The sequence below is a fragment of the Glandiceps talaboti genome, chromosome 7, assembly GCF_964340395.1.
Source record: "Glandiceps talaboti chromosome 7, keGlaTala1.1, whole genome shotgun sequence".
Lineage (NCBI taxonomy): Eukaryota > Metazoa > Hemichordata > Enteropneusta > Spengelidae > Glandiceps > Glandiceps talaboti.
In genome coordinates, this window is record NC_135555.1 from 17,537,396 (window position 1) to 17,565,009 (window position 27,614).

The 27,614-nt window shown below is 36.1% G+C and overlaps 1 protein-coding gene across 1 annotated transcript; it reads right to left on the reverse strand.

The window, feature by feature from the left end:
- Nucleotides 1–2,051: 2,051 nt before the first annotated feature.
- LOC144437550 (aquaporin-4-like) lies at nucleotides 2,052–24,451 on the reverse strand. The gene is made up of 3 exons (XM_078126507.1): nucleotides 23,687–24,451; nucleotides 6,247–6,327; nucleotides 2,052–5,061 (listed from the first exon to the last, which is right to left on the reverse strand). The coding sequence occupies exons 1-3, from the start codon at nucleotides 24,221–24,223 to the stop codon at nucleotides 4,858–4,860; spliced, it is 822 nt and encodes a 273-aa protein (XP_077982633.1). The 5' UTR covers nucleotides 24,224–24,451; the 3' UTR covers nucleotides 2,052–4,857.
- Nucleotides 24,452–27,614: the final 3,163 nt, after the last annotated feature.

Consider the following 27,614-nt stretch of genomic DNA (forward strand, 5'->3'; position numbering starts at 1 on the left):
GACACGTTGTTATCTTGCTGCCATTAATGTTATTCCTGTTCTCAAAGGTAACGAATCGGGAATTAAAATGATGATTTTTGCCCAGGGTCTAAAAATGACAATGTAATTTCCTGTCTAGTGATTGGCTAGATCGATAATTAAACTTATGTGTAGATACACAATATTTAAATGCTATAATATAGAAAGACATATACACAGACACATACATTTATCGTGTATTAGATATATCGTGATTGGGTGTAGGGAATCATGGACAAATTCGTTCAATTTCAGTCCAGTGAAAAAGGGTAAGAATTACGACGTAGATAATCAAATCTCCTAAGCCTGATACTGTATTAGTGTCCGACCATAGACCCTTACATGCTACAAATCCTCGACGGACTCCGAGGCCCCATCATGACTCACTCACTCACCCGACCTAATTCTATTCTAGTACACTGAGAGAACACAAGGCATGCTATATATGTACCGCAAAATAACACATTGATATTAGTTTCACCTTGCGTGCGATGATGTATGGCAACATACAAGTGTTTCCCATAAACACGTTAATGATAGTACAAACATAATCTGGAGAATTCTATAGACAGAAAAAAAATGTTCAAACGCAGATCTAAATTCAAATTAATTTATCACCTCAACGATGACATTAATGTCTATGCATTTAAGCAATGTGTAGGTCGATGTAATGCCAGCAGTGGGTCTTAATGTAACTTGAGGAAGCGTTTTCAGATGAATCCGATTAAATGGAAATATATATACCAGTTTGTAATATTGATAAAAGTATCCGTTGACAAAATAATGTTTCTAGCGTAGAGAGATAAAAGTTTGACAATAGTTTTACTGTTTGTATCCCCACCATCAGGATAGGATCAAATTTCCGGCAATGGCACACACTTAAGTTTACCACTACATAGCTGATGCATTATGAATAACACTTGCTTTTATTACACCTTGCGGAAGAGGGGTTCATAAAAACACAGACATCCTTGTCTGTCTGTATGTATGTATGTCTGTCTGTCTGTCTGCCCGCCAACCCACCCGTCCGTCCGAACATTCGTCTATCGATGTCGTCATTACCTTAAGGACGGGTGGCACAAATGAAATTAAATTCAGTACACAGATTAATGGCTAGAACTGATCTGTCGATCAATAATTATGTGCCTAACTTTGCATAATTAATTGTCGATCAGATTATAAACCACCGATGGTTACTACTCAGAAGTTTCTTCCAACTTTGATATTTTGATGATTTCACGAAATCATCTAAATTAACTAATTTTTAGTGAATTGATATTTGGTTATTTGATGAATAAATGTCCCAGTTGCAGCTAGTACAGGTTTTAACGTAGCAAAATCTGTAACTTTAAGCATTTGTGTTTATTTTTGTTTCACACTGATACATGAAAAACCTTTTTCTAATTCATAAAGTAAATGATTTTTGAAATAAAAAATCGTTTGGTAGCTCTATATAATTCCAACTTTCGGTTCCAAATTCTCTTATTTGCATGGGCATGGATTATCAGCTGGATATATTAATTTTGTGTTGCGTATTTGCATTTTGTGCACCGACACATAATAAGCCGAAAATATGCACAGACTGTCACTTTAACGTAGAACGAACCTTAGAAATAAATTTAAAAATATTTAAATTTGCGCTTTTACTTTGGTCAAGTAAACTTCAACATATTTTTAGATAAAATCAATTGAAAAACCCTGCGGTCAAACAAATTGAAATAGAGGTCAAAAACGATATTAAAATATGGCCATTTTAAAATCCATTATGGCCGCCGTATATACTGTGTTAACTTGCCAAAAATAAAGGATTGCTGATATCCTTTAAAACAAGGCGATGACCCCCACCCTCCTCCCAATTTCCTTATTATTTGAAAAGGACAAGCTTGTTACTGCAAAGTTTGGAGAGAATTGAAGAGCTTTGATTTTCAGGGAAATATGTTCCTGATTCTACCTTAAACTAAAAAACAGCAAACGTTCCACTCATCAACTCATAGCATGAAACCCAATACATGACACATTAAGTTAAACTTCATATTCATGTTTATTGATATTTAAACTACAGATTCCAGCAAAGTTAAGCTTACGACAACAATAAGTATAACTTGAAACTACCTCTACCTAATAATTTAACGACAAAATTAGACAAATATTAACAAATCACATTTTTTTTGTGTGTGCAATGTGCAGTACCCATCCTTAACATACGTCTTCTGGTTACAAAAAAAACATAGAGGCTCCTAGACTACGCCCTAACAAAATTCAATTACTATCACAAGTTACTTCGGCATGGTCAATGTCTCTTTATAGTGCGTTTCAAGTTCAAAATCGCTGAAAAAAATTCTTAAAGTTTAATGACATTTTGACAATATTTAAATATAATGAAAACAAGTGACTTGGAGCAAAAACGTCGTCTGGCTCAACACATCTCTTACTAAAAAATAACACGGCTACATCTTATATCTGACTTGGCAAAAATCATACTGACATTGTAACATATTATCGTCTGGCTTTGAACAACAAAAGGCTGATTAAGGTCAGCTCCATTTCATCTGGCATGGTTAAAATCAGAATGTTAAATATACTTTTATACTGTTTGCATGGCAGAGCTAAAATAGATTGTTGCATGTGCTAATGTTATTTTGGCAGATCGTCGCCAAATGTTATACATTGTAACTATGTATACTTTTCCAGACGTGTCAATGGATTACAATGTAACAATTGTATTTAAATTGTCAAGCCAGAAGACAAGATGTAGCAATATTGGCAACATTTTTATTGAGCCAAAAAGTACCCTGTAACAATGTTAGTAATGTTCTCATCGAGCCAGACGAGGATTATTTAGGAATAACTTGCTCCCGTTGTAACATGTTTAGATGTAAAAAGTGCATTCTACATAACTGACGTAAGAACCCTACCTCTAAATCACGAGGATCAATAGATTGTGTCACGTGATATGATATACCATATGATATGGTGAGAGTGAGACATGCAAATGATTGTCCCTGGAAGACACTTATCGTGAGACATGATCTAACTTTCAAAATTTCGACGGAAAAAAAATATTATTCGATGGATATTTCATATTATAATTAGGTTTATATAAGTACAATCTACATCCAAGAAGCCAGTCGACGTATAAAGAACACGTGATAGGTCAGTAACCCCTCCAACAATGTAAAACAAATAAAAGTAAAGACAAAAGTGAAGAAATAACGAAGGGTGCTCTGCTCTCTGTAAGACCAAGCAAAATAAATTGCGTACTTCTGATTACATTCTTTCAAAATAGGTATGGACTGAATTTAATTTTTCTTGTAATATTTCAAGGTTTTGAGCTAATGACAACTATATTTTGTGCGCTAATCATCAACATTTCTGATTTTCACACCATTTTCCTGAACTACATAAATAAGCGTACACTCGGCAAAACACTAGACACAATGAAATAATTGGCATCATTTACATATTTTATTGTTGCTTGGCCTAACAATCCATTGATATCATTCTCACGAATTCGTTGAAAACTTGGGCTTCAAGATATGAAGAATTTTAATCTTATTTTAAATAGGCTCTTTATGAGCAAACCCTTTCTTGTTTGAAATCTTTTAATTTGAAATTCTTATTTCACTGCTTAGTTTTTTTGGCACATTTTATATTGTGTTAGTCTTCGAATGGAATCAAAATATGCTCCATATATATTTATCGAAAAAAAAGTTAAAGTTAAAGTTAACAATTCAGAAAAAAAAGTTATCCGCATTTCTATCAAATATAATTGTGGGTTAAGTGGATTAAGGCTTATAGGCACAATTTTATCCGTGTGATTGTTTAAACTATTCGAAAGTTAATTTATATTTAAGGAAAAAAATAGAAAATAACCGGATATCCGGAAATTGGTGATTATTTATTCGTATAAATGTAAGAATATAAATGTTTTTCTGTGTATCATGTCGAATCTATATGTTTTGATTTTTTATAATGTAGTACATTACGATATAAAAGTGTTGAAAATGAATCAAATTAAAAATTCAAAGTGATTATAAATTGAATTTCATGACACATCTACAGCAGAAGAATGTAAGCTGTGCAAGAACAAGTCGGAAAGTATGCAATTGTTGCTTGTGTCTATTCCTTGCAAAGGGGAATTCATATACACTGTAATACAATTGTTGCATGTGTCTTCATCTTGCAGAGGGCGATTCATATACATTGTCATACAATTGTTGCATGTGTCTGCATGGTATTGTCTATTCGAAGTGTACAATAATGACAGGATGCATACTTTTGTTTTGTCTGTCAAAATAATGACAGGGACGAGTACTGTCTTTCAAGTAGTCCTTATTTAGTAAATTACTCTCTGCAAGAGAGGGACACGTGCAACGATTCTGTTACAATGTATATGGATTAGTAGGCCACAAGAGACAAACACAATTGTATACGTACTGACTTTCGTTCCTGCACATGTTACTTTCGTCTGCTGTATAATGTTATCTGTATCGTGCGTGTAATAAACGTATATAGTTTTTTATAGTGTGTGTTCTCATGCAGATGCTTTCTGTATGGTTTAACATTTGTGTAAGTCGAAAATTCGGGAAGTAATGTTTCCTAACATTTACGACATTCAAACTTTCAATAACAACAATACACATTGTTACTTTTTACATATTCATATGATGCAGTGAAATCTGGCTCTCCGTTTCAAGAAGATCTCTGAATCGATTTACACGGCACGTGGATTTTTCTGATACAAGTGGTTACAGCTCCATGCAACGTATACATTGACTATTTTGATTGGTAGAGATGGCTATCTCTACAATGACATCAGCAACGAAGATCGTCTACACACTATTTCCCGTTTTGATCGTTCACTTCTTTCAAAGCCACGTCCTCTTCTTTGTTGTCGGCTTCTACCTCATCCATTGGTACGTTACCTGTTTTACGTGGGGAATAGGTGTCACGGAGACGTTGTACGCTTGAACTTGGCTCGAAGATAAACTCATACAGGAAGGCAGCAAGAATACCACCGAGAATTGGTCCTAACCAGTAAACCTACAGATAAACAATGTGACGAAATTTCACATAATTTACAGGGACAAACACGAGAGCATTTGTAGTTAAACAACTTGTATAATTGCATTTCTTTCTGTTTAGGAATGTCAAATTGCCAAGATAAAGGACAGTTTGCAAGGTTAGCTCTACAAGTAAATGGGTTATATAAGTGCTCTGTCACTTTGATGCACACAGCGAGGTCATTTTATCTTGTTGTATATGTATCGGAATTTAAATTTGCCCATAGTCTAAAGATTAGAGGATAGTTAGTGCAGCAAAACAGAAAGAAAGCATTGAAAATCATTGATATATATATATATATATATATATATGTAAATGATTGTCAATGATTTATTTTTGTGTTTTGCTGTACTAATTATCCATAATATATATATATATATATATATATATATATATATATATATATATATATATATATATATAATTAGCATTTAATATAATTAAGTACATTAACCTAAAAATAAGGGACAATTGTTCCACACTTGGTTAGTTCATAATGGTGTTCTCTAATTGAATTTGCATATGTATGAGACACTTTTGACGTCACAATACGAACATAAAGTCCAGTTGAGCCTGTACTTTGCATGTATTCGAATGCAAAGTAAGTACACAATTTTGTACAATTCTATGATTTTCTCTATGATATTTGTCATTATTTCATGGCGTAAAAAGAGCATTTCTTCAAATGCACAATGGTTTCCACAATCAAAAAAGACTTGAAATGGAAGGGTTAATCATTATAGTTATATATCTTGAAGATGATGATCATGCTATTTTGCATTCAGTGCTGGCTCGAAAAAAATACAACATAAAAGAATACCCCCCCCAAAAAAACAACAACAAACAAAAACAAAAACAAAAACAAAAAACAAACAAACAAAACAAAACAAAAAGAAAACCACCAAAAAACAAAAAAAACAAAAAAACAACAACAAAAAACAACTAAAAACTAAAACAAAACAAAACAAAAAAACAAAAAACACCAACACTAAACGACAAAAAAGAACATTTCATACTCAATGAAAAGTAAGATCCTTTTTTTCAGTGGTGAGTAAATAGGTTCATGTGGCATACAACTAGTTCTTTGTTTGCAAGTATTATTTACAAGACTAAATGTTAGGTTTGTCAGGGGGTGTCAAGACTAGACAATATAATGATACTTACCCAGTGATTTGTCCATTTACCCATAAAGCATTCTGGACCGAAGGAACGGGCTGGGTTCATACTAGCACCAGTGAATCGTACCTGCAGAGAAAGAAAAAAATTATTTGTTTTGTTGCATATAGCAATTCATATATTTTACTTCACTGGGAGGGTTTCTAAATTTTTGTCTTATTTGACAACACTTTACATATCCCGTTGACACAACACAACCTCGCCCAAATTGTATTTTATATAATAAGAGTAGAAAGAGGAAATGGTAGCAAATTGATAGTGGTAAAATTAAATAGAGATACGAAAGTTACACAAATAATGTCGATATAATAATGACAAAAATATGGACGGAGATAAAAAAAACAGATATGAAATCACGTCACAACCGGGGTATTAAACACCCTTTCTTAGTACAGCAGATACCCATTGTCCCATGTCCACAGACTAACAATTCTTGACAGGGGGGGGGGGGGGGGCTACCATAATTTGCAGCTGCGATGATTGAAAGGATGGAAGACTTATGGAAGTAAATTTAGTATTTTAAAAACAGGTATTTCCAATAGAGGAACTCTGTTTTCAGTATATATATATATATATATATATATATATATATATATATATATATATATATATATATATATATATATATGTATATATATATATATATTTCTGTGTCTGGGAAGGTTGCTGTAGGTACCCTGTGCTTGGTGACTACTGGCTACACTGGCACAGCCATATAATATAGATTCAGAGTATTTTGAAATTCTAGTTGTGTATAATATTCACAATTTTTCATTGATTTAAAACGACACTCTTGAATTTAACTTCTACTTGATCTATGGATTGTATCTAATTGTAGCAAATACGAAACTCAGGATTCGTGAAAGAAAATAGTATGGTTTCAATTAACAATACTCGAAATCCACTCCTTGGACCCCCCCCCCCCCCAAAAAAAAAAAAAAAAAAAAAAAAAAAAAAAAAAAAAAAAACCCAAAACAACCAACGCAACCCAACGAAACATATAACACAAAATATCAGAAAATTTGAATACTATGAACCTCGTTTATAGTTCGAGAACTGTTGTTGTGAGTCAAAAATAGACAGTTTTATCTACATTGTAAGTCGTGTACGGCCATTGATGATTGAAAGATTCGACTGCAAAAGCGGAAATTGGGAGAGAAATTTAATTAAGCGTTATGTAAGACTATACTCACACAGATTGAAGATTATCTAAAACTCTCAATCGCTCATTCATGTATGAAAAGTATGACAACTAATTAACTAGCTAGTAGTCTCATGCCCCAGGCCTTAGAGCTAAATATAGCTGTAGATTGCCATGTTTACTCTGTTTGATTCGGATAACAATAATAGTATGATACACACGTAAAACTGCCTGCCTGTTTGCCTGCCTGCCAGCACGCACAAACATACATATATAGGTACGTGTATGTATGTATGTATGTATGTATGTATGTATGTATGTATGTACAAAAATGTATGTATGTGTGTGTGTGTGTGTGTGTGTGTGTATATATGTATGTATGTATGTATGTATGTATGTATGTATGTGTGTGTGTGTGTGTGTGTATGTATGTATGTATGTATGTATGTATGTATGTATGTATATGATTGGTTCTTTGTGTATGTCTCTACGTCTTTACAGTCATCCGCCTATTTTTCTGTCAGTAAGTCTGCATATCTTCCCGTCTGCAAGTATGACCGTCTGTCTAATTGTCTGTTGCCTATGATGTAGGCATTGAGACCTTATAGTTACAGAAACTGTTAGAAATATTTACTTAAGCTTAGAACCCGTACTGACCTAACCATGCTGGAAAGTAATTGTTGTTAACATACAAGGGGACAATATTGAGACAACGTATACAGTAGCTACAAAATTCAACATTAGATCACGTTACAGACCCGTAAGACTGACAGTTATTGAAACATTTATACAACAAAAAGTCACAGTCAGGAAAACAATATGTTACACATTTGTTTAGGTAAACTTTGGGACATACAAGATTGTAACCTTAAGACGACGAAGACTTTACTCAAGATCATACAGCTTGCTTATTTCTAAGTCGTCCGATATTTCAAAGTCATCCCATTAGTGTGTGTAAAGTTAATTTATGCCCAAGCCGATTCTTTAGTTGGTAAATTTATTATAGCTGCCACGATCAAAAGTGTAATGTGTAAAACTTCGAATGTGTGATCGAGTTATCTATAACTTAACGATACGGACACTAAACAGATACAGATATTAGACATTTCTCTAGACCTCTAATTCACGTTTGTTTACAATATATTTTGAGAATATGCACAGCAAGCCGGGGTTGGAGGTGGCTACTCTCCAAAGTTTCAAATGGGGATGGGGGGGGGGGGGGGGGGTAATTCAATGGAAGAACTGCCCCCTGCTATTAAATTTGAAAATATGACGGATAACTTGGGATGAGGGCTATGTATACGTTGTATTGGTATTGCATAGTCATTTATTGTTATGTAGCCAAAAATTGAGTTTTGCGACTCATCCGTACATGCTGTGTTGTTTGCTTCTACGAAGTAAGTAACAGGTCACCGGGTGATTGAGTGGTTTGTTATAAACAATTCCAAGTTGACTGTATACATTTCTACTAGAAGCTAATTGATCACTCAACCGGGTATCCTACTTACTTTATTAAACCATTTAAATAACACGTACTTTAAATGCATGGAGATACATGTAGACCAACCCTGGTTTTGTATACCAAACTCAATCATGAAAAAATATGTAAAACCACCGTTCCTGAAATGAGTGAATTTTAAGATAATACAACCCATTGGCTTTTGGCTCTTGAATACATTTTTGAAGTTGATTGGCTCTCAGGTACGTATGTCCGTACTTTAGATTGTTAACAAACACGATGTCCGATTTTTATACACCCAAAGTTCCGACTACCATGTTGAATTTGGCATATTTGCATGACACCAATGTTCACTTGGGGAAAAGGTCTTTTCGTAAATCACGCAGATTGCTGCTTAGATATATTTCAGATACAGCCGTACGTACTTGCAAGGTATATGTAGCTTGGGACCCCCGAGGTCCACACGATTGTGTGAATCAGATGACCGCTGCACTTAAAAACCTGGCGATAAACAAATGATGTTAAATGTGACCATTACAGTCAATATACGATTTGTTTACAAATGACTGATGTGTTTACTTTGAATTTCACAGACTACTCGTCCCTCCAAACGAAGTGTGAATAGAAAAAATGTACCAACAGTACTTATAAAATTAGCCTGGAAACCTTTAAACGTGATTTTGTTAACCCTAGTTTACCTGTAGTAGCTAGATTCAATTTCGCATCCCAAACTTCATACTCTTACCATTCAAAATATCGTATTTCGAAATTTGGGTTTAAATTCGACATTTTTGGCAATCTTGGTTAAAGGTCAATCGGTATTACATACTAGAGTCTGGCACAAGAGCCCCCGATTATGCCAATTTGACAAATGAAACGTCATGATTTGTTGATTGTTAGACCATTTGTATTTGCTTGATGGTCAATCATACAAACATATTTGTCCTATGATAGTATGATTTTAAACCCATTTATCCTATGATGGCATGATTTATTTACTTCTCCCACTGACAAAGTTTTAGTTTGTTCAACTACTTACTGTACAGTATTACATTTTAAGTATCCCCTTACCTGTCGTCAAAATATTTTGATCTTTTGCAATTCAACATACCTTGAATGTGATGTATCGTATGTTGGGCGGAATGTGGTTATTTTTGGGTAACTAGTATTCAAGGTACGATGATCTCTGACTTTATTTATTACGTAAGTTTGATATTGATGTAAATGAGCGTTTGTTGAAGTCCGCTTGCTAAATCTGTGTCTCAGTAAATTTTAGTATTTCGCCTGTCTTGTATATCCACAGGCACTTGAATCAATCTGTATGGATTTTTTAAGATTAAATTCATACACATATTTGCATTCATAATGATTAAGTGTCTTTGTATATATCTATGACTCATTCAATCGGTGGTTCAACCAATCTCCTGATCTCAGCTACAACAGATTACTAGTAGAAGCAACGTATTCCCGTTTTGTTGTTCACTGCTATTTGAACAGTTCGTTGTACTCAATGAACGTTTTGGAATCGTACCAAATCAAACCTTGTGGGAGACTTAGCAGACTTTGCTTTTTGCTGTAGCGAGGAAGTCAACACCAGACTGATCATGGTTCCATTACAACTCTCATGTGTTACTTATCGTCGATTAGCTCTTTACATTCCTGGTAACTTGAGCCACCAGTGGAAGTTAAACGTTACGAAGTGAGCACAAGAGGTTTGAAAGTAAGACTCTAAGGTACTTTATATGTTCTGCCTCCAGTAAGCAACATATTTTCCTCAACTCCAGTTCAACCACCTTTTACTTTACAATCCTCATCGAACGAGTCTTATTTTTGTAGGGTAGGGTTATATTTCACACACGCAAAGACATCCAAAGCAAACTTTGGCTATCTCTAACTGCAGTGAACACTTTATTAGGTGTAAGTAGGAAGTGCAAAGACTAAATATTAACCACTGTAATACCGTAATACAAATTAATAGTTTCAAAATACAGTGACGCCCACATGTTTTAAGGTCTATCTATCTATCTATCTATCTATCTATCTATCTATCTATCTATCTATCTATCTATCTATCTATCTATCTATATATCTATCTATCTGTCTGTCGGTCTGTCTGCATACATGTATGTGTATGTATGTATGTATGTATGTATGTATGTATGTATGTATGTATGTATGTATGTATGTATGTATGTGTGTGTGTGTGTGTGTATGTATGTATGTATGTATGTATGTATGTATGTATGTATGTATGTATGTATGTATGTGTATGTGTGTGTGTGTGTGTCTGTCTGTCTGTCTGTCTCTGTCTGTGTCTGCCTGGCTGTCAGCTGTCTGTCTGCCTGCCTGCCTGTCTGTCTGTCTGTATGTTTGTTTTATTGACTGACTGATGAAAGAATCCATACACTTGTTCAACCAAGCATGAGACGACGTTAAACGTCGTGGTGAAAACAACATATAATAAAATATGAACAGGGACATGATAATAATCGTTTATATTGAAATAAATTGTTCATGAACTGACAACCTAAATCGTTGATAGAAACACTTTCTCTCTCTTTAAACAAAATATGTCCTATATATACATGCATAAATAAATTGATAGTGAACTGACCATCTCAATTAATTGTAGTAACCCATACCCTCCTTGAGAGTTTATCTCATGTATATACAGTCATAAATAGCATGTGCTGTGATCTGGCAACCTCTATCAATTATACTAACCCCTACTCCCTTACGAGAATATGTCCAATATATACATTTTTTATCACATGGTTATAAATATTTATTCACTATGAATACAACGTCTTTGAATCTGAAAAACATTCAATAAATCTCCTGATGTCTATTCAGCACGTCACGGGATCACATTATTGAGATGAACGATGTAGTTGTCATCTGTAAAGTGTTTGTGCTTGTCCATCTTAGACACGAGTCAAGTGTTGACCTTTGCCCGCCATATGTAATGTATACCATGCGCGCGCGGTGATAGTATGAAGGTGAAGGTCGTTTGGAATAACTGTCATCGTGAATATGATCGATGAGTGCAGGGCGCAACGTGTGGAAGCAAAATTGTAGATGGACGTTGTTTGAGTCGTAATTATGGGGTGGGGATGGGGTGGGGGTTTGGGTCGGATGGGATTGGTGGGGGTGGAAGGTAACTCTGAAATGTTAATGATACCATAGTGTTAATGTTTATTTGTAGTTAATTGGTGACAATTCATTCCAAGGTAAATGCACAATATGTATCATTGTGTCATTTACACAGCGTTTGCTTGTATTCCTTGGTGAATTTAAACAGTATTATTTTCTAATGGAGCAGTTTCAGTTTTACAGGTACCTCGTTTATTTTATTTTCACATAAATGTCTAAAAATACCAGTAAGCTCAGCATCGAAAACAAAAGCAAGATGAGGCAAAATAGTAATTTTCACTGTGGTCTTATTTCACATCCAGAATTCATCGTAAGGCCTGAAGCTCAATATTGCACCATTTTCGAATGACAAAAATGACACCTCTGTTAGAAAATGGTCGCTTAAAGCAAAAACAAGAGAATTGTTTATGGACAGGACAGTTTGTCTAAAGTGGTGCGACGACGCAAATTTTTTTTATTTATTCTCAACAAACCTGTCACTCAATCTACTGTATATGACAGTTACTGTTCTTTTTATTTAGTACTTTAGAGCAAGTGTGTATGTGGGGGCAGATGTCATTTGCTTGTTCATGAATGGCTGTGCAGTTGTCTTCACTGAAGTAGGGAGGGTTAGTTTGTGTTTCTTCTCCAGATCTTCAGACTGCATGGGTTGGACAAACATGAGAAAAAGAGACAGATGCGCGGGTATTTAAGTGATGCGTGCTGACCAGAAACATTTCTTTGGCCTAATATAATGCTACAATACATGATAGTCAATGCATCGACATCATCCATTGTGGCTATCTCATAATAATGTAAAAATAGCATTATGAGTAAAACTTGTGCACTTCATATTTCAGTTTAATATTTCCACTGCCATGTCAATACAGTAAATTTATGATTCGCCAATTACATTGATTAAAACATAGAATTTCATAAATTCTTGATATGATGAGCGTTGTCACACTCTGAACGGCTGTCACCAAAGGTCAGAGTCAGATTGATAGGGGTCACTTGATTTGTACCCGTCAGCTAATATCTTGAATAATTAGTGCTACAAATTCGAGGTTGACAGTGTTTAGTCTACGTTTGTCTTCTCTCGTAAAAGGAAATATTCCGAAAATTGCTGAATAAATTATTGAAGAACAAAATATCAACAAGTCGTATATCATATGCAACCAGGAGGTAAAAAAGACAAAAACAATAGTGGCCTCCAATTACCTGCACATAAATTGATTACAAATATAGCTTCGATCAAATAACACAACTACGTGCCATATCGACCCAACAAAACAATTTAACACAAAAACATCGACGAAGGCACGTATCATAACAGCCAAGCTGTCATATAGTATTTGAATATCTCCATATAGTGATGATAGGTAGGCTATATGATGGCAAATAGTCATTTAAATACAGAAAAAAAGTATACAGTATTAAACGACACTAGTAAGTAATTACTACAACTCATTCTATCTTTGCATAGAAAGGAATTAGCAAAGAAACAAGTTCATGGTTGTAAAATCCCCAGGCACCTGAGTAGTAAACTATAACCCCCACCCACGAAAAATATTTAGGTTAACGATCAAGAACAATTTATGCAAATCGTTTTACAGCCTTTACCCCAAAATTGGGTTTAACTCTTGGCATGCCTGAACGTTAATGTCATTAACTACATTGCTGAAAATAACTTATAGACCAACGATTTTCCTGTGTCCGTACACAATACTACTAGCAAATAACTGAAGAAACATCTGGAATGTATCAATGAATTGCGATTCGACTATACTGAAACGCCATCTACAAAAACGACTGATGATATATGACTTGTGGAAAACTTAGGAAAAGGAAATGAAGGCAATGAAAGGGAAATAATGGAGTGCAGGGGAAATGGGAAATGATTCAGGAAGAAAGTGTTTTTTTTTTCTTGAGACAACAGAGGACGAGGTAAAACGGAAAATAAGTGTTAACAGGGACCACTATTGGTCTGAGATGTTGTACATAGACTGCATATAACATGTTCTTTAAAGCGACACTCTTGTAACATATAGGCATGTTTTGTATATGTCTACACAAAAGAAAAACAAACTGACGGTACGTATTTAGTTTGCTGGGAAAGGGGAAAATTATCCCAAGATTGCCCATGATGATTATTTACTGTTTTAGAAACAGGTATTTTTATGAGTGTTATAGTAAGCGGGGAGTGATCGTTTAGCTAAGTGCCTGATGTAATTCTATTAACTCACTGGCATCAAGGCATCTTCTTGTATTGCCCTACGTAAACAATATCCAATTTAAACTGCATACCACCAAGTCTAAAGTTGACAAAACATGGGAAACTATATTATCTGATCTGTGATAGCGCTAAGCATTGTGCAAAGACGTGATTCCGACAATGTTCAAGTAGTGTCCAAGTTGATATATTTGTCACAGACGATACAGTACATTTAGTGTATAGCTTGCTTTTAATATCTAGTACATGTTGCCTTGCATCTATGAAAAGCTGGTTTATACTATAGACTTAAGTCAAACATGGGGGACGGAGGTGGGGGTTGACTGCGTTATCCTATGAGTATTGCTTGTAACACTGTCATTTGTTATCGGACGACTTTAACCTGCACTAGCTGTTACTGGGGTATTATTTTTTTCTCGATCAAACGACCAACAATGAAAATAAAAATAGACATTGTACAAGAAGTTACATAGAGATCTTCAATAAGTAGTATAGTCTAGTAATAAGTTGAAATCGTGATTCATTGGGCCGCGGGGGTGCTTGTTTTTTGGGTGCGGACCCTAAAATCAATTTGATTGGATATGTTACAACATACTATGTGTAGTGTTTCACACATGTTTACCAACTGATGATTCAGTACTGTGCAGGGTTGCATGATATTACGATTACATCATAACATATGATAAAACAGTTAAAAAACCAAACACGTTACAGTTGCAGCTAGTGCAGCATTTAGTTTATGAACCAAAATAGTTGCGTTTGTCGCATAATCTGGCAGTGAGAATGCAATGTATATATTACTTGAGATCTTGTTTGTCCATCTATTGGATGGATTCAGCATCGTGCCATGGGGAAGCTGATAAAACGAGAAATGCTACTTTTCTCAGAGGAAACGGTTTTAGTTACTAATCCTATTTAGGTGAAAGGTATTCTTACGTCCTTGTTGCCGAGGTAACAGGTCTAGCGCTTCCTTTCTTTATTTTCACTTCCAGTAAAACAAGATCGCGACTTTAATCCACTTCTCACCAGAATGAGATTGCTTTATTTTTGCTCTCAATTCACTAACTTCTATTCTATTATTTATTCTTATTTTGAGTAACACAGAAAATCGTGTCTCAATTTTTGGTTCTCTTTTTATTTGCAAATAAAACCATGTGCTGTATTATGTCTTTAAATAAAACATGTTAACGACATAATACTGTTGGTTGGCATTTGAAATACAAGTGAACTAAACTTTCTCACAAGACTTCACAGTCGGCCGTCATATCAAAACTACATAGGTCTGTAATAGATATATGAAATTATACCATCGCTTTACAGTTTCTGATAAGGTTTCACAATGTATATGATTTACGAGGAGTTTTAATGAGAGGTATTGATATATCTAAGAGGAATTATTGCGTTATAGTATCCAGTATCCAGATTTGATAGAAGATGATAAAAGCAATGGAAGGGATGGGGGAGGGTGGCAGTTAGTTGTCTTTCCTGCACGACATGATTGAAATTGACACATACAGATCTAGACTTCACAGTGTTTTTTTCACTCGACGGGCGAATATACGTACATTTTAAAGACCTTTATTAATCTATTTTAATTAATATGGAGTAAATTTCGATTCATGCCCTCGACCGCATTCAAGCTCGTTTTTTGGGCGTTGTTAGTACACTTGATGGCATAATTAGGGTTTCATAGTAGTTATTCTAGATTCTATGCATATGTACGTAGATGATTTGGGCTATTTCACAACAACTGACTACGAGCAAAGAGTCCAGGCTACAATTTAGTATACCTTACTGAACTGTGTCACCCAGTCGTTTATGTACTTGGCCCCGAATACCGTGTTTCGTCACGACTCATCTCTAGCGACTCGTGGTGACAGCGCTTAGGGCACTCGTATTTTCCTTGGTCGAACGAAGAAAGTAGGGGATAATATCTAAAAATGCAGCAAATTTACCCCTAAAAACTTACAAACTCAACTTATGCCCCTTTACATAATATTCATATCAATTTAGTACAGATGTAACTCGATGTCAATTTCATTTGAGTTCCTATTGAAATGTTATTACCAGATTCGTGTATCTGCATTTTCAATTGTATCAAATGTCATTTTGAAGCCTTTGAGACTTTCACTCTGTTTAAATCTCGACCTTATGATGACCTCGACGTCAGCCTAAATCAATATCTCTGCCCATCACAGACTGTTTCTCGACAGGGGAGAAAAGTTTGAAATTAGTACCGTGTTTTCCCATCATATAAGATACTATCGACAATTCTCTTGACATTGATATCTCCCATTAAACTGGGCGTTACAACACATCTTAAGTTGTCAACGATTGGATTAACATGACACAGAAAGTGGGACACTTAATGAAATTCTAGCTAAACCGTAGGGCAAGGCTCTGACATTCAATATCTGTTATGATTTATCTCTATAGAACACATGGTGTTGGACGTTTAATACCCATATGATCATGCCAGATGGGTCCCGCCCTATGAGGTGACATTATTTTATGTGTTGATGGAATTTTTGTTTACCGAAAGAATTCCAGCGACATCTCTGTATTCTAGTTATGGCTGAGGTCCTTAAATCAGCATATGGCAGTTGATTGAAATTAACGTTATATTTACTATTTTCAGTCATTGAATACAAAATGTTCGAGATGTGTTATGGCGGAGTATTGAATCATCAAGTGAAAGTAACGCTAATTTTGTTTGTACTAGTGAGAACTAAACCCTGAACTAAACAGATTACTCGCTTTTGATTCCCGGACGTTAATTAACGGCGTAGAAGTTACTGTACGTACTACAGTTTACAGTTACATATATTTCGAGATAAAACACTTCCAGATTGACAGTTACATAACGATGTATACATGCATATATATATATATATATATATATATATATATATATATATATATATATATATATATATATATATATTGTCTAATGCACAATGTATATTACACGATCTATTGCACACGATATTACACCATGTATATTGCCCGATGTACGTACATACATACATACACATACATACATACATACATACATACACATATATATAGACAGACAGACAGCCACCCACCCATCCACCCACATTTATCTTTCACAGAGCTGTTTTGTACATTTCACGTCGTTAGTGGCTACACATTTGTAACCTCTGTGAACTTAAAATACATCTATGTAAGTGATACGATATTGTCAGCTAATTCGGCAGGATGTTGAAAAACCACAGAACGGACGATTTGTGTTGATGGAATAGGAAGTGTGAGGTGAGATTATAAACAGTAGCAGCTATATGTACATATACACATGCTGAACTTACTAACGGTAGACCTGCACGCACATCCAAGAAATAGAATATAGTTAGCTACATACATCGCTTCACGTTTTCACTTTGAATTATACGGTACATAGGGGATATATAATAATTATGTGGTGTATTTGAACAATTCACGGGATATATACAGACTTTATTGCTCTACAGTTTTACTGCCAGTCTCATAGAGATTTATTGGCCTGTTTATTTGGGGAAATTCAATCCTCGCTCCTGGTAATTTTATGTACATGAACAGAATTTGGGTGTACATTCTTGGTTAGTCAGCTGTTCACACTTGTATCACTAGTGTTCGATAGTGCGAAAGTTGTCGATGATGGAGTCATCGCAGTAGTTATATCACCGACGTGTTGAGTTGAAGGGAAATAAAGTCAAGGTTTAATTAGTCCTTAATGGCTGCATTGCTTTATGCTTAGGGACCCACTAAGGTCTTTTTCAGCAGTTCTGTGTGCCTTACAGGGGTTAAAGAGACTAGGAGCTCATATAACTCGGTTTACTTCTAAGACTAAAATGCCTCGCCCAAGTGTACAACATGTCTCAACCTTCTTACTTTAGCCAGACATGTCACTTTATAACTCGAGTTTAGAGATGTTGCAAGGTCGCGATCAAAGATTAGTGAAGTGACTTTTCTGGGTCCCCTAAGAATATTTAAGACAGGCATGCAGCTAAGATAAAACCAAGGTTGAACCCCCTTTCCTTTATTCACGTTTTAATACAATAATACGACACAACGACGCTTGTTGTGAAAAAGAACAAAATACATAACCGCGAAGAGTTTGAATATATAACATACGTGCATAAAGATATACATCTAACAGAATCATGTGAGATTCTGTACACGTACACGTGACTGTTTAGATCCCTAGTTAAAAACGTATTTTCAGGTTCGTGGGAATGATTTGTACGGAAGTCAGTGAAGGTCTTAAGACTTGAGACAACACACTTGCGTTGACATAGCGATTGAATATTTTCCGAGTCAAAGGCGATATTTGATATGAATTCTAGTTTTAGTCTAGCACTGCTTGATCCATGTAACATTAAACCAAGTTTCGACTAGGACAAATTTACTTTACGCATGAGTAATTATACGAGCAGATATATGTTCTAGTAATAGTATGTATGTATGTATGTATGTATGTATGTATGTATGTATGTATGTATGTATGTATGTATGTATGTATGTATGTTTACACGCCAATCTGTTGAAAATGTCGGATAAAAAGGGTTGTTAACCCATATATACTTAAAGACACTACAACAAAATTCAAGATGATATTAATATGATTGAATACAGCAATCCGATCGTCATGGGAATACATAACATTCTGTGCCCACAGTGGTCAACACACTCTTAGTACCGTATATACACTCTAACACAGTCTTTATGTCTCGCCTGTCATAAAGCGTCAACTTTAAGTGGGAACAGGGTCAGTCAACCGAATCTACAACATCGAATAGATAAACATAGATTATGTGTATGAAATGTAAATAATTTTGGAATACAGATTACAATTATTGTTATTTATTTTCATACTTTTGTTACAATATTGTCTGGGATTACTGTCTCCAGTATTCGTTGACTTGGAGTAAAGTTTTTTTTTATAAACATACCGTGAATGTTCTGACCACCAGATACTCCGTATCGAATAACTCGTAATGGTTTATTGTAATATGGTGGCATTCCAAGTAGGTTGTAATGCTTGCTTTACTGACTGCGATCTTCACTTTCCCTCCCGGCTATGATAAGAATTAATAGCCGCCCCATAGAAAATGGGCGAGGTTGATAAACAGGTGCAAATCCACATGTCAGCGTTTAATCATATTGAGTTATCTCGGTGTAATTTTTCCGCTAAATTTGACCTGATTGATGTGTCAGGGTCTGTTTAATACCCAGCGTTAAACCGTTCGTCACAAGAGATCATGGAAAATTTATCTGGCTGACATAAATACCGTATTGTCATTTATTGTCTTCGGCACGCGACCTAGATGTTTTTTTACGACAAAATAGTTCTTTTTGTATGCCCATATACTTAATTGACCGTGACGTCAATGATAGGATGATCTCACATGACGCCATGTCTGATCATATGTACGATCAGACCACTATTTGGGAATGTGGGCGGTGAGCAGTGTCGTAAAACCACCGGGACGATACACACCCTCTTTTACGGCAACAGGAGAACGCTCTCTCTGCTTTCTTTCCCCAAGAGTAGAAAATAATGCCTGAGAACGAGACTGGCAATGATACAACCAAGACCACTGTTTTGTCTATAGTCTACATAATATCATTACAACTGAACATGTCATCACTTTTCATTAATTTGACTATCCTGGTCTGCTTAGGCGATTACGCTCAATTTTAGAATAGGTAGGGTATATGGCTAGCCGTTCATGCTAAAATTATTATTCTTATTTTAGTTGTAGTATTTTATATTTTTCGGCGTTACAAACTAATTTTAACCGTTTATGAATAGTTTGTCGATTGAATCCACACGATTTTATTTATTTTTTTCTCGAATATGTAAAAAAAACCTTTTGGGTCGGCAGTGAAAAACTAGGTGGGGGTCGGGTAATTGGAACCAAACAATTGTTTTAGGCCTCAGAAGACTATCTTTGATGCTGATGTATTCCTTGGATAACTCTCATATCGCCAGCTTGTCCTGATTCCCGTAAGTTCTCATGAAATGGTTTGGAAATTTTCGTCTTGTCAGCTGACTTGCTGCAGTGGGAATTGCATTCATTTACTCTATGAATATTCAAATGAGTTCAATTTGTAAAATTAATGAACAATTAAGGCCAACAATGATGACCGCACCAGATAAAGATAACCAAACACAATTTGATAATTTACATTTAATTAAGTTAATTTAATATCCAATAACCAACAATTTAACTGGTAATGACTTTCAGGGTGTGGCTAGCCGAATCAATGTGAAAGTGAATCAGGACAAACGAGAAATTCGAGCATTATGGAATTACCACAGCACTGAAAACAGGAGTGCAAAAGTAACGGGTAAAACAGTCATGATTAATAATATATGCAATTTGACGTTTCAAATTAATATTCAAATTAATATAGAACTGAAAACAGACTAGCTGCTCTTTGCAGTGGAAGCATCTTTGAAATTATTTGCAATAATTATAAATGATAATTGTATTTGGTATAGACCGATAGTTACAATGTAACATTCACAGACATTGTTTATTTGGGGACTATATTGTTTTGAATAGCACCTCGGACACTGTGTTGGCTGTCTGAGGTAACACTAAGTGTTGCTGGTATTAAAACTGTTATATCTGTTAACCTTTTTGATCGAACGATGCTGCTAAAGCCTCATAAATAGGCGCCAAGGCTCTCAGTGAAGTGAAACATATCAAAGTGGGAACAGAATTTGTCGTTGGTTCAAATTAAAATGTTTATGAGTGTGTTCTTTCGACAAAACGATGATCGTGGTGTTATCTGAGATGTTGGCAATTGGCAGTGTCGTTAGAAAAAAAACCAGTAACCTTTACGACTCCCAACCTCGGCAGGATCAGGAGAACGATACCCCAAATGACTTGTTTCGCAAGACCAGAAACATTCCAACGTTCGATCGCTGGCGTGATTGTCACAAGTCAATAGTAAGAATTATCATAAATAACACACTGTCTGATGTTGCTGGCCTACTCGAAGACATGTGAGTAAGCGTTGAACTCCTCAACCCCCACAAAACGTAAATTACCAACTATATCATCATATTATTAGCGACCACACAAAGTCTTGTCTTAAAACATGCCAACAGTACCACGATTACTTAAGATGCTTCAATGTAAACACATCCCCATTAAAAGTTTACTTTTTCTTATACTATCTTGTCATAATATTGACGATTCCTTGTATCAATCTCTACTTGAAATCATTACTCACTCAATAAAACTTTTAGAGTACGGAACTTACATATACGTGCCTTCATAAAAAAGTCCCACAAATTTTAACATACTACAAATCAGGCAGATGAAGAAATAGTTTGTAACAGGGTACTTGATCAGGCCAACTACCGTTTTTAAAACGACACACACTTTGTTGTTGCTGCAGACCAGGGCTTGGAGTTAGATGAATAGTTTTGTGAAGTACAAGTCACTAGGCTAATTTGTGCGATTAAAACATTTTATCGACTTTTTGGAATAGAAATAGAACCACGTCACTCTTAGTCTATGAATCGTACTTTTGCATTGGACTCTGTGTGTAACACATTTTCGTTTTCTTTTGTGTATAGAGATTTCGTGTTGCACATTTTGAACGCATTCATATTATACGTGTCTCTAAGATAAGACAACAAAAGTTTTAAACCCGTCGACATTTTCAACCCCAAAGACCTGTTTTAATGTATATTATATTTGATAATAATTGACTAAAACACGCTGCAAATGAAATGATAAAAAATTGGGCTTAAATTTTTTGTTGTTGATTACAGAACGACGTGTTCGGTCTGGTAATGATCTTTGGTGGCGGAATTCGGTTGTGAAAACACGTTCCTATTATCATATACACAGTACACATGTAAAAACAAGTCGTGTATACCGGTTATGTTTACAATTAATATCTTGACATTTTTTTTTCAATCCTCAATCATTCCATCCACCCCACCCCACCCAGCTCACAACACCCACCCCGCCCACAACAGATCTAGAATGCCAATAAAAAACGTTCAACATCACCAATGACACAAGTATTGAAAATAAACAAAACGTAGTAAAATATATTTTCGTGATATAAGGATGTTCTCGTTTGTCGACTTCACAACTTAGGTATAATTTATGCAAACCCAAATAAAAACGTTTTATTGCTATTCATCGCTTGATACAAAAAAATTACATTCCATTTTTCATTTTGTTAATCACGTTTTTTTAACTTCGATTTTAAGAATTACCAAAACTTTGAGTTATGTAAACAACCTTCAAGCAACGTGATACCTTGGAGTGCAACCCCCATTTGTATAAAATGCTGACTCAACGTTGTTTCTAGGAACCCTCGGGAAGAAGTCATGGACGTAGCCCGGCAATCAGGCTTTAGAGAGACAAGTTGTGTTATAACTAGATAGACCCCGTCAAACTGATAGCGAATCGAAGGAAGGGGCCTTTGGGTATGTATTCGTATTTACGTAGATTGCTTTTTAAGTAGTTTGTAGCATTTGTGTGTACAATAAGAACAGTGTTTTAACGCTATATGCAGGTTTATTCAGTGTCACAAACAATTACTTCAAATTCTATATTGGTATTACTGTAGAACAGTGGACCGACTATTCAAAACATGCATAATTGTATTCCAGCTAGGGAGTACAGGTAAGGCTGTGGATAGGGTCAGATCCCCTAACGTGAATCTTGATTTACATAGTCGACAAGGAGTGACCACTATTCTGCACTCCTAGTTCCCGGTTCCCCCAACACAGTCTAGTATGATTAACATCATTTCAAATTAACGTATTCACTGAGTGTGTACCGAAGGTTAAATTACAATGATAAGCAATTACATAAAAAATACAGTCACATCATCTCCGGGGCGAAAACATCTAATCGAGATGACAAGGCAAGAATGTTAATAATAACGACGGTGATGGCAAACCATTTACCCCGGCATTTTATTTCACTGGTTACCGATAAGACCTTTATAACCTCGTGGCTGATCCGAGTTGCAAACATCAATTGCAACAGTTGTCTTCATATACCGTCTGATCCATAGGCATTCACATCCTATATTCAAGCCCGGAAAGACTCGTGACTGCCTCTACTGAATATGTAAATTCGTAATAATTTCCTTCTTATATAATACGGCTACAAATTGCATGAAATTGCTATAGAATTACTGTCACAGGGTTTCACCCCCAAAAAACAACAACAATAACAAACTGACGTAGTTTATGAGCGCTGACATCGGAAAAGTGAGGGTAGGGTAATCGCTAGTTACATATATACCCACCGTAATGATATTACATGTAATGATGTATTCACCTCACGTGCTTGTAGATCAACACATGGAATTCTAGACCCTGGAAGAACATAGTCATAAAATATTCAGGTCGATGCTTTAACTAATAATAATAATAATTGTATTCTACATAGACAGAAAATGAGAAGTCACTCACCGCACCAAGATGGCCAATGACGACTGCAATACCGATGGCGAGTGATGCAGACCCACCAAGATCTCTGCGGCGGCCATCAGTTGTAGCGAAGATGGTGAAAACGAGCTGGAAAGTGATGACAACCTCAATGAGCAGGCCCTGCCAATTTTCCACAGACACGTCGGTGACACCAAAGCCTCCGTGATGGGAATCCGGTACTAGTAGGTAAACCAAAGCAGCCCCGACGAGGGAACCTAGACACTGGGCAAGGATGTAGAATATTGTCACCAAAATGTTAACCTTTTTGACACAAAACAGTGCCAAAGTGACGGCCGGGTTGATGTGCCCTCCGCTGACATGGCCAAAACATTGCACCATAGTGGCGATTGCTAGGCCAAAGCATAGAGCGATCTGCACTATGCTTACTTCCAAGCCAGGTGAAGCGAGACACGATGCAACTCCCAAAAAGACGAAAATAAGAGTTGCAACGAACTCGGCAGCGACGGCACGCCAAAATTGGACGCTGCAGATCTGTTCTTTCAGGGTCTGTTCAGCCATTTCCCCGTATTTTCACACACCAACGTTGTAGAGTAAGAGTTCGAAGTATTATCCACTATCAGAGGTGGATGGCAGTGCTATGAGCTGCTTTCTGTAGTGTGGCTAAGTCCAAAATAACGATCTATGTCTGCTTGTGATGAAAAACGCCCCTGCTTAGAATTAGCGCATGGCATCTCAGTAAACAGTCGCGCGAGGGCTTCACAGAAACTTAATCTGTACATGGCAACAACAGGCTAGGCAGCGCATGTCGTTACTGATTTGAAAGTGACTGACCTTGTTCTGCTCTCAGACGCCATCACGAGGCGTCATTTCTGCAATAGCTGGAATGCTGAACTAGATATACACACATAAATAACGCATTTAGCTAGAGCATGAGTCATTTACAGACTTCGAAACGGACATAATAATTCGCTTTTGTTCGTGATATTTTATTTCCAATTTGATACATTTCTGGATTACATATGCAAATTACAAATCACCTTTATCGTACTCGAGGTAATGCACTAGTCAATGCCAACCCCCATCCACCCCACCTCGGGGCATAGTGGGGGGTTTGGAAATTAGTCTTATAAAATTTGACAAATGCCCCACCCCCTGGGGCAAGACATTCTGGAAAATCCCCACCTAAAACAAGTAAAACTCCCAACATTTCCCCCACCGCATTCAAAAATTCTGACTGACACACAACTACTCTTTTACGTCCTTGAAAATGACTAGGGAGGTCAATATGAGGCAATTGCCCCACCCCTCGGGCATTGTTTCATGGCAAACACGGTCTAATCCCCCACATTTGTCCCGTATCGCCCGAGGTGGGGTCCCTCGGGCATTACATTGACTCGTGCATAAGACTAACAGAGTTTCTCAACGGTCACATTTCCAAGTCTTTTTGTTGAATAATAATCAACACCTCTGCTTTGCATTACTTGGTATGTTCTGGAGGAACACATAGTTAACAATCTTTACTTCGGCTTAGACCATAGACCCTACACGAAACATACGCGTGTAGGGTCTGTGTTTCGTGTACGGTCTATGCTTAGACAAACTCAACTTCTTTGTTTGCCTTTTCATATTCACCCATACCATATAGGTCACGAAGACATGTAACTTGTAAGTAGGGGAAAAATAGCGTGGATTTACCACATTTGATGTATCATTTGTATTGTTTTTAGTTACAAATTACATAAAACAAAATACATTGATAATGCACAAACATATAAAATGATACAATTTATGTCCCTATGAGAACAAATCGATATCACTGTGAGAAGATTCAAACACACAAACTGTTTATTTGTGTGCGTGACCCTGGTGTACGTGATCGCAGTGAGATAAAATGCACATGACATTTCATGCGCGCGTTATCAGCAATATATACTTGTATTTTGTTTGTGTAATTTGTAGCAAAAACAAAACAAAACTCTCTCTCTCTCTCTCTCTCTCTCTCTCTCTCTCTCTCTCTCTCTCTCTCTCTCTCTCTCTCTCTCTCTCTCTCTCTCTGTCTCTGTCTCTGTCTGTCTGTCTGTCTGTCTGTCTGTCTCTCTCTCTCTCTCTCTATGTAATGTTTTATTTGTCTTGTTATAATGTATGTTATAACCCAAAGGGCCACGTATTATTTCTTAGATTGCTATTTTCCTAAGAAAACATCACACGAATCATGCTACTAGATATGTATCAATTTATGCGCAATAGAAGTGCTTTTTGTAGAGGTAAGGGGAATATATGCCAAAACGTTGTCATATTTAGACTGCAGACAAGGAAAACAACAATCTAAGAAATACTACACACCCTATGTTATAACCACCCCCCCCCCCCACACACTTACATACACATACAAATAATAGTACAACGTATGCTCGACGTACGTTACCACTTTTATTGTACCCCTTTTTCTCTGTTAACTCTGATACCAATCAGCAAGTATCGGTAATTAACTTGAATTAAATTATTAGTTTTTTAATCTTTGCACAATCATGAATAATAAACTATCTGTTCCATAAAAAAAGAAGTGTCTCTCGGTGCTATATAATGTGTCAAACAAAATAAACATGGCCTCTCGGTTTGAAGGACGCAAAGTCCAGCTTATACATTCCATGCATGTATTTTCGTAACATGAATGACCGGGTTATGCTACTAGGTATCACCTCAGACTAGTCTGATGTATCACACTATGCACTAGTCTAGCTGCTATACTCTAAAGTCACGTGTTCAGTTATTGAACACATATTAGGACACTTTTTGACTGTAGTGGGTGTGTTCATATCAGTAAGAAAACTAGAACTCGTGTGTTTAGTTTTTGGACATATAGTGTCTTTATTTGAACACATAGCATATGTTCAAAATCATATAAAATAGAACACTGTAACACTTTTTGAACAGAGTATATATGGTCAGAGCAAGTACACAGCTGCAGAATGCATGTGTTCTGGAAACCAGACCAAACTGAACACATGCGACGCGTCCAAAGCGTCAACATGTTTAGTGTAGGCCTCGGGTTTTGTTTCTGATACGAACGATATGACTAGCGACGGAAGACTTTATCGAGCGACCGAAGGTCGCCTTCGAATTCACAGTGAGCAGAATATCCCGAGGGATCTAGCAGCAAGACTAGTATCACATCAGCCTCACTGCAAAACATGATTTAACGAAAAAATGGTGGGACAGAACACGACATGTCATTTTCTAGATTTGGGAATCAGACATTAGAGATATCATTGTAAGGAGAATAACACACAAGGGATGAAATTTGAAAAAAAACCCCGAAGCTAACGAGTTAAAACTTTCGCAGTAATAGTCCGCTACGTTAAACTTTCGATTTCATTTAATAGCCCTCTACGGCGGGAAGTTTTGATGTAATTTACCGTAAGTATGCTAAAATGTCAGGGAAACCGCTATTATACCATGCACGAGCCAGAACAAAAAATATGGAATATATACTCTTGTCGTTCTACGTCACGACAACGCTTGTCTATGTCACACAATACGTGGCTACGTCATTGGTTCTGCTGTGTTCGAAGTATGAGTAATTGCCATTACTTTCCCTGATTTTTCTTTGATATTACTAGCGCTGGTATAATTATGTTATTCTCCAATATTTTTCTAAAATACCCGTGACCTAAGGGTTGTCACTACGAGTCGCTAGACGGGTAATGACAAGGGCCTTTTCGGTCACTCATATTTTTCTTGGTTGAACGAAGAAATATATTAAGGAATAATATCTAATTATACTATCAATTATGTTCACAATTATGTTACGTCTGCTAAGAATACCAAATTATGATTTTTATATCACTGAAGGCACATTTCGACATTAGTATACTAATATGATTTAATCGTGGTGTAATTTTTGCACTCAAGTCAAATTTCACTCTGAGTTTACCATGTTCAGCCCTAA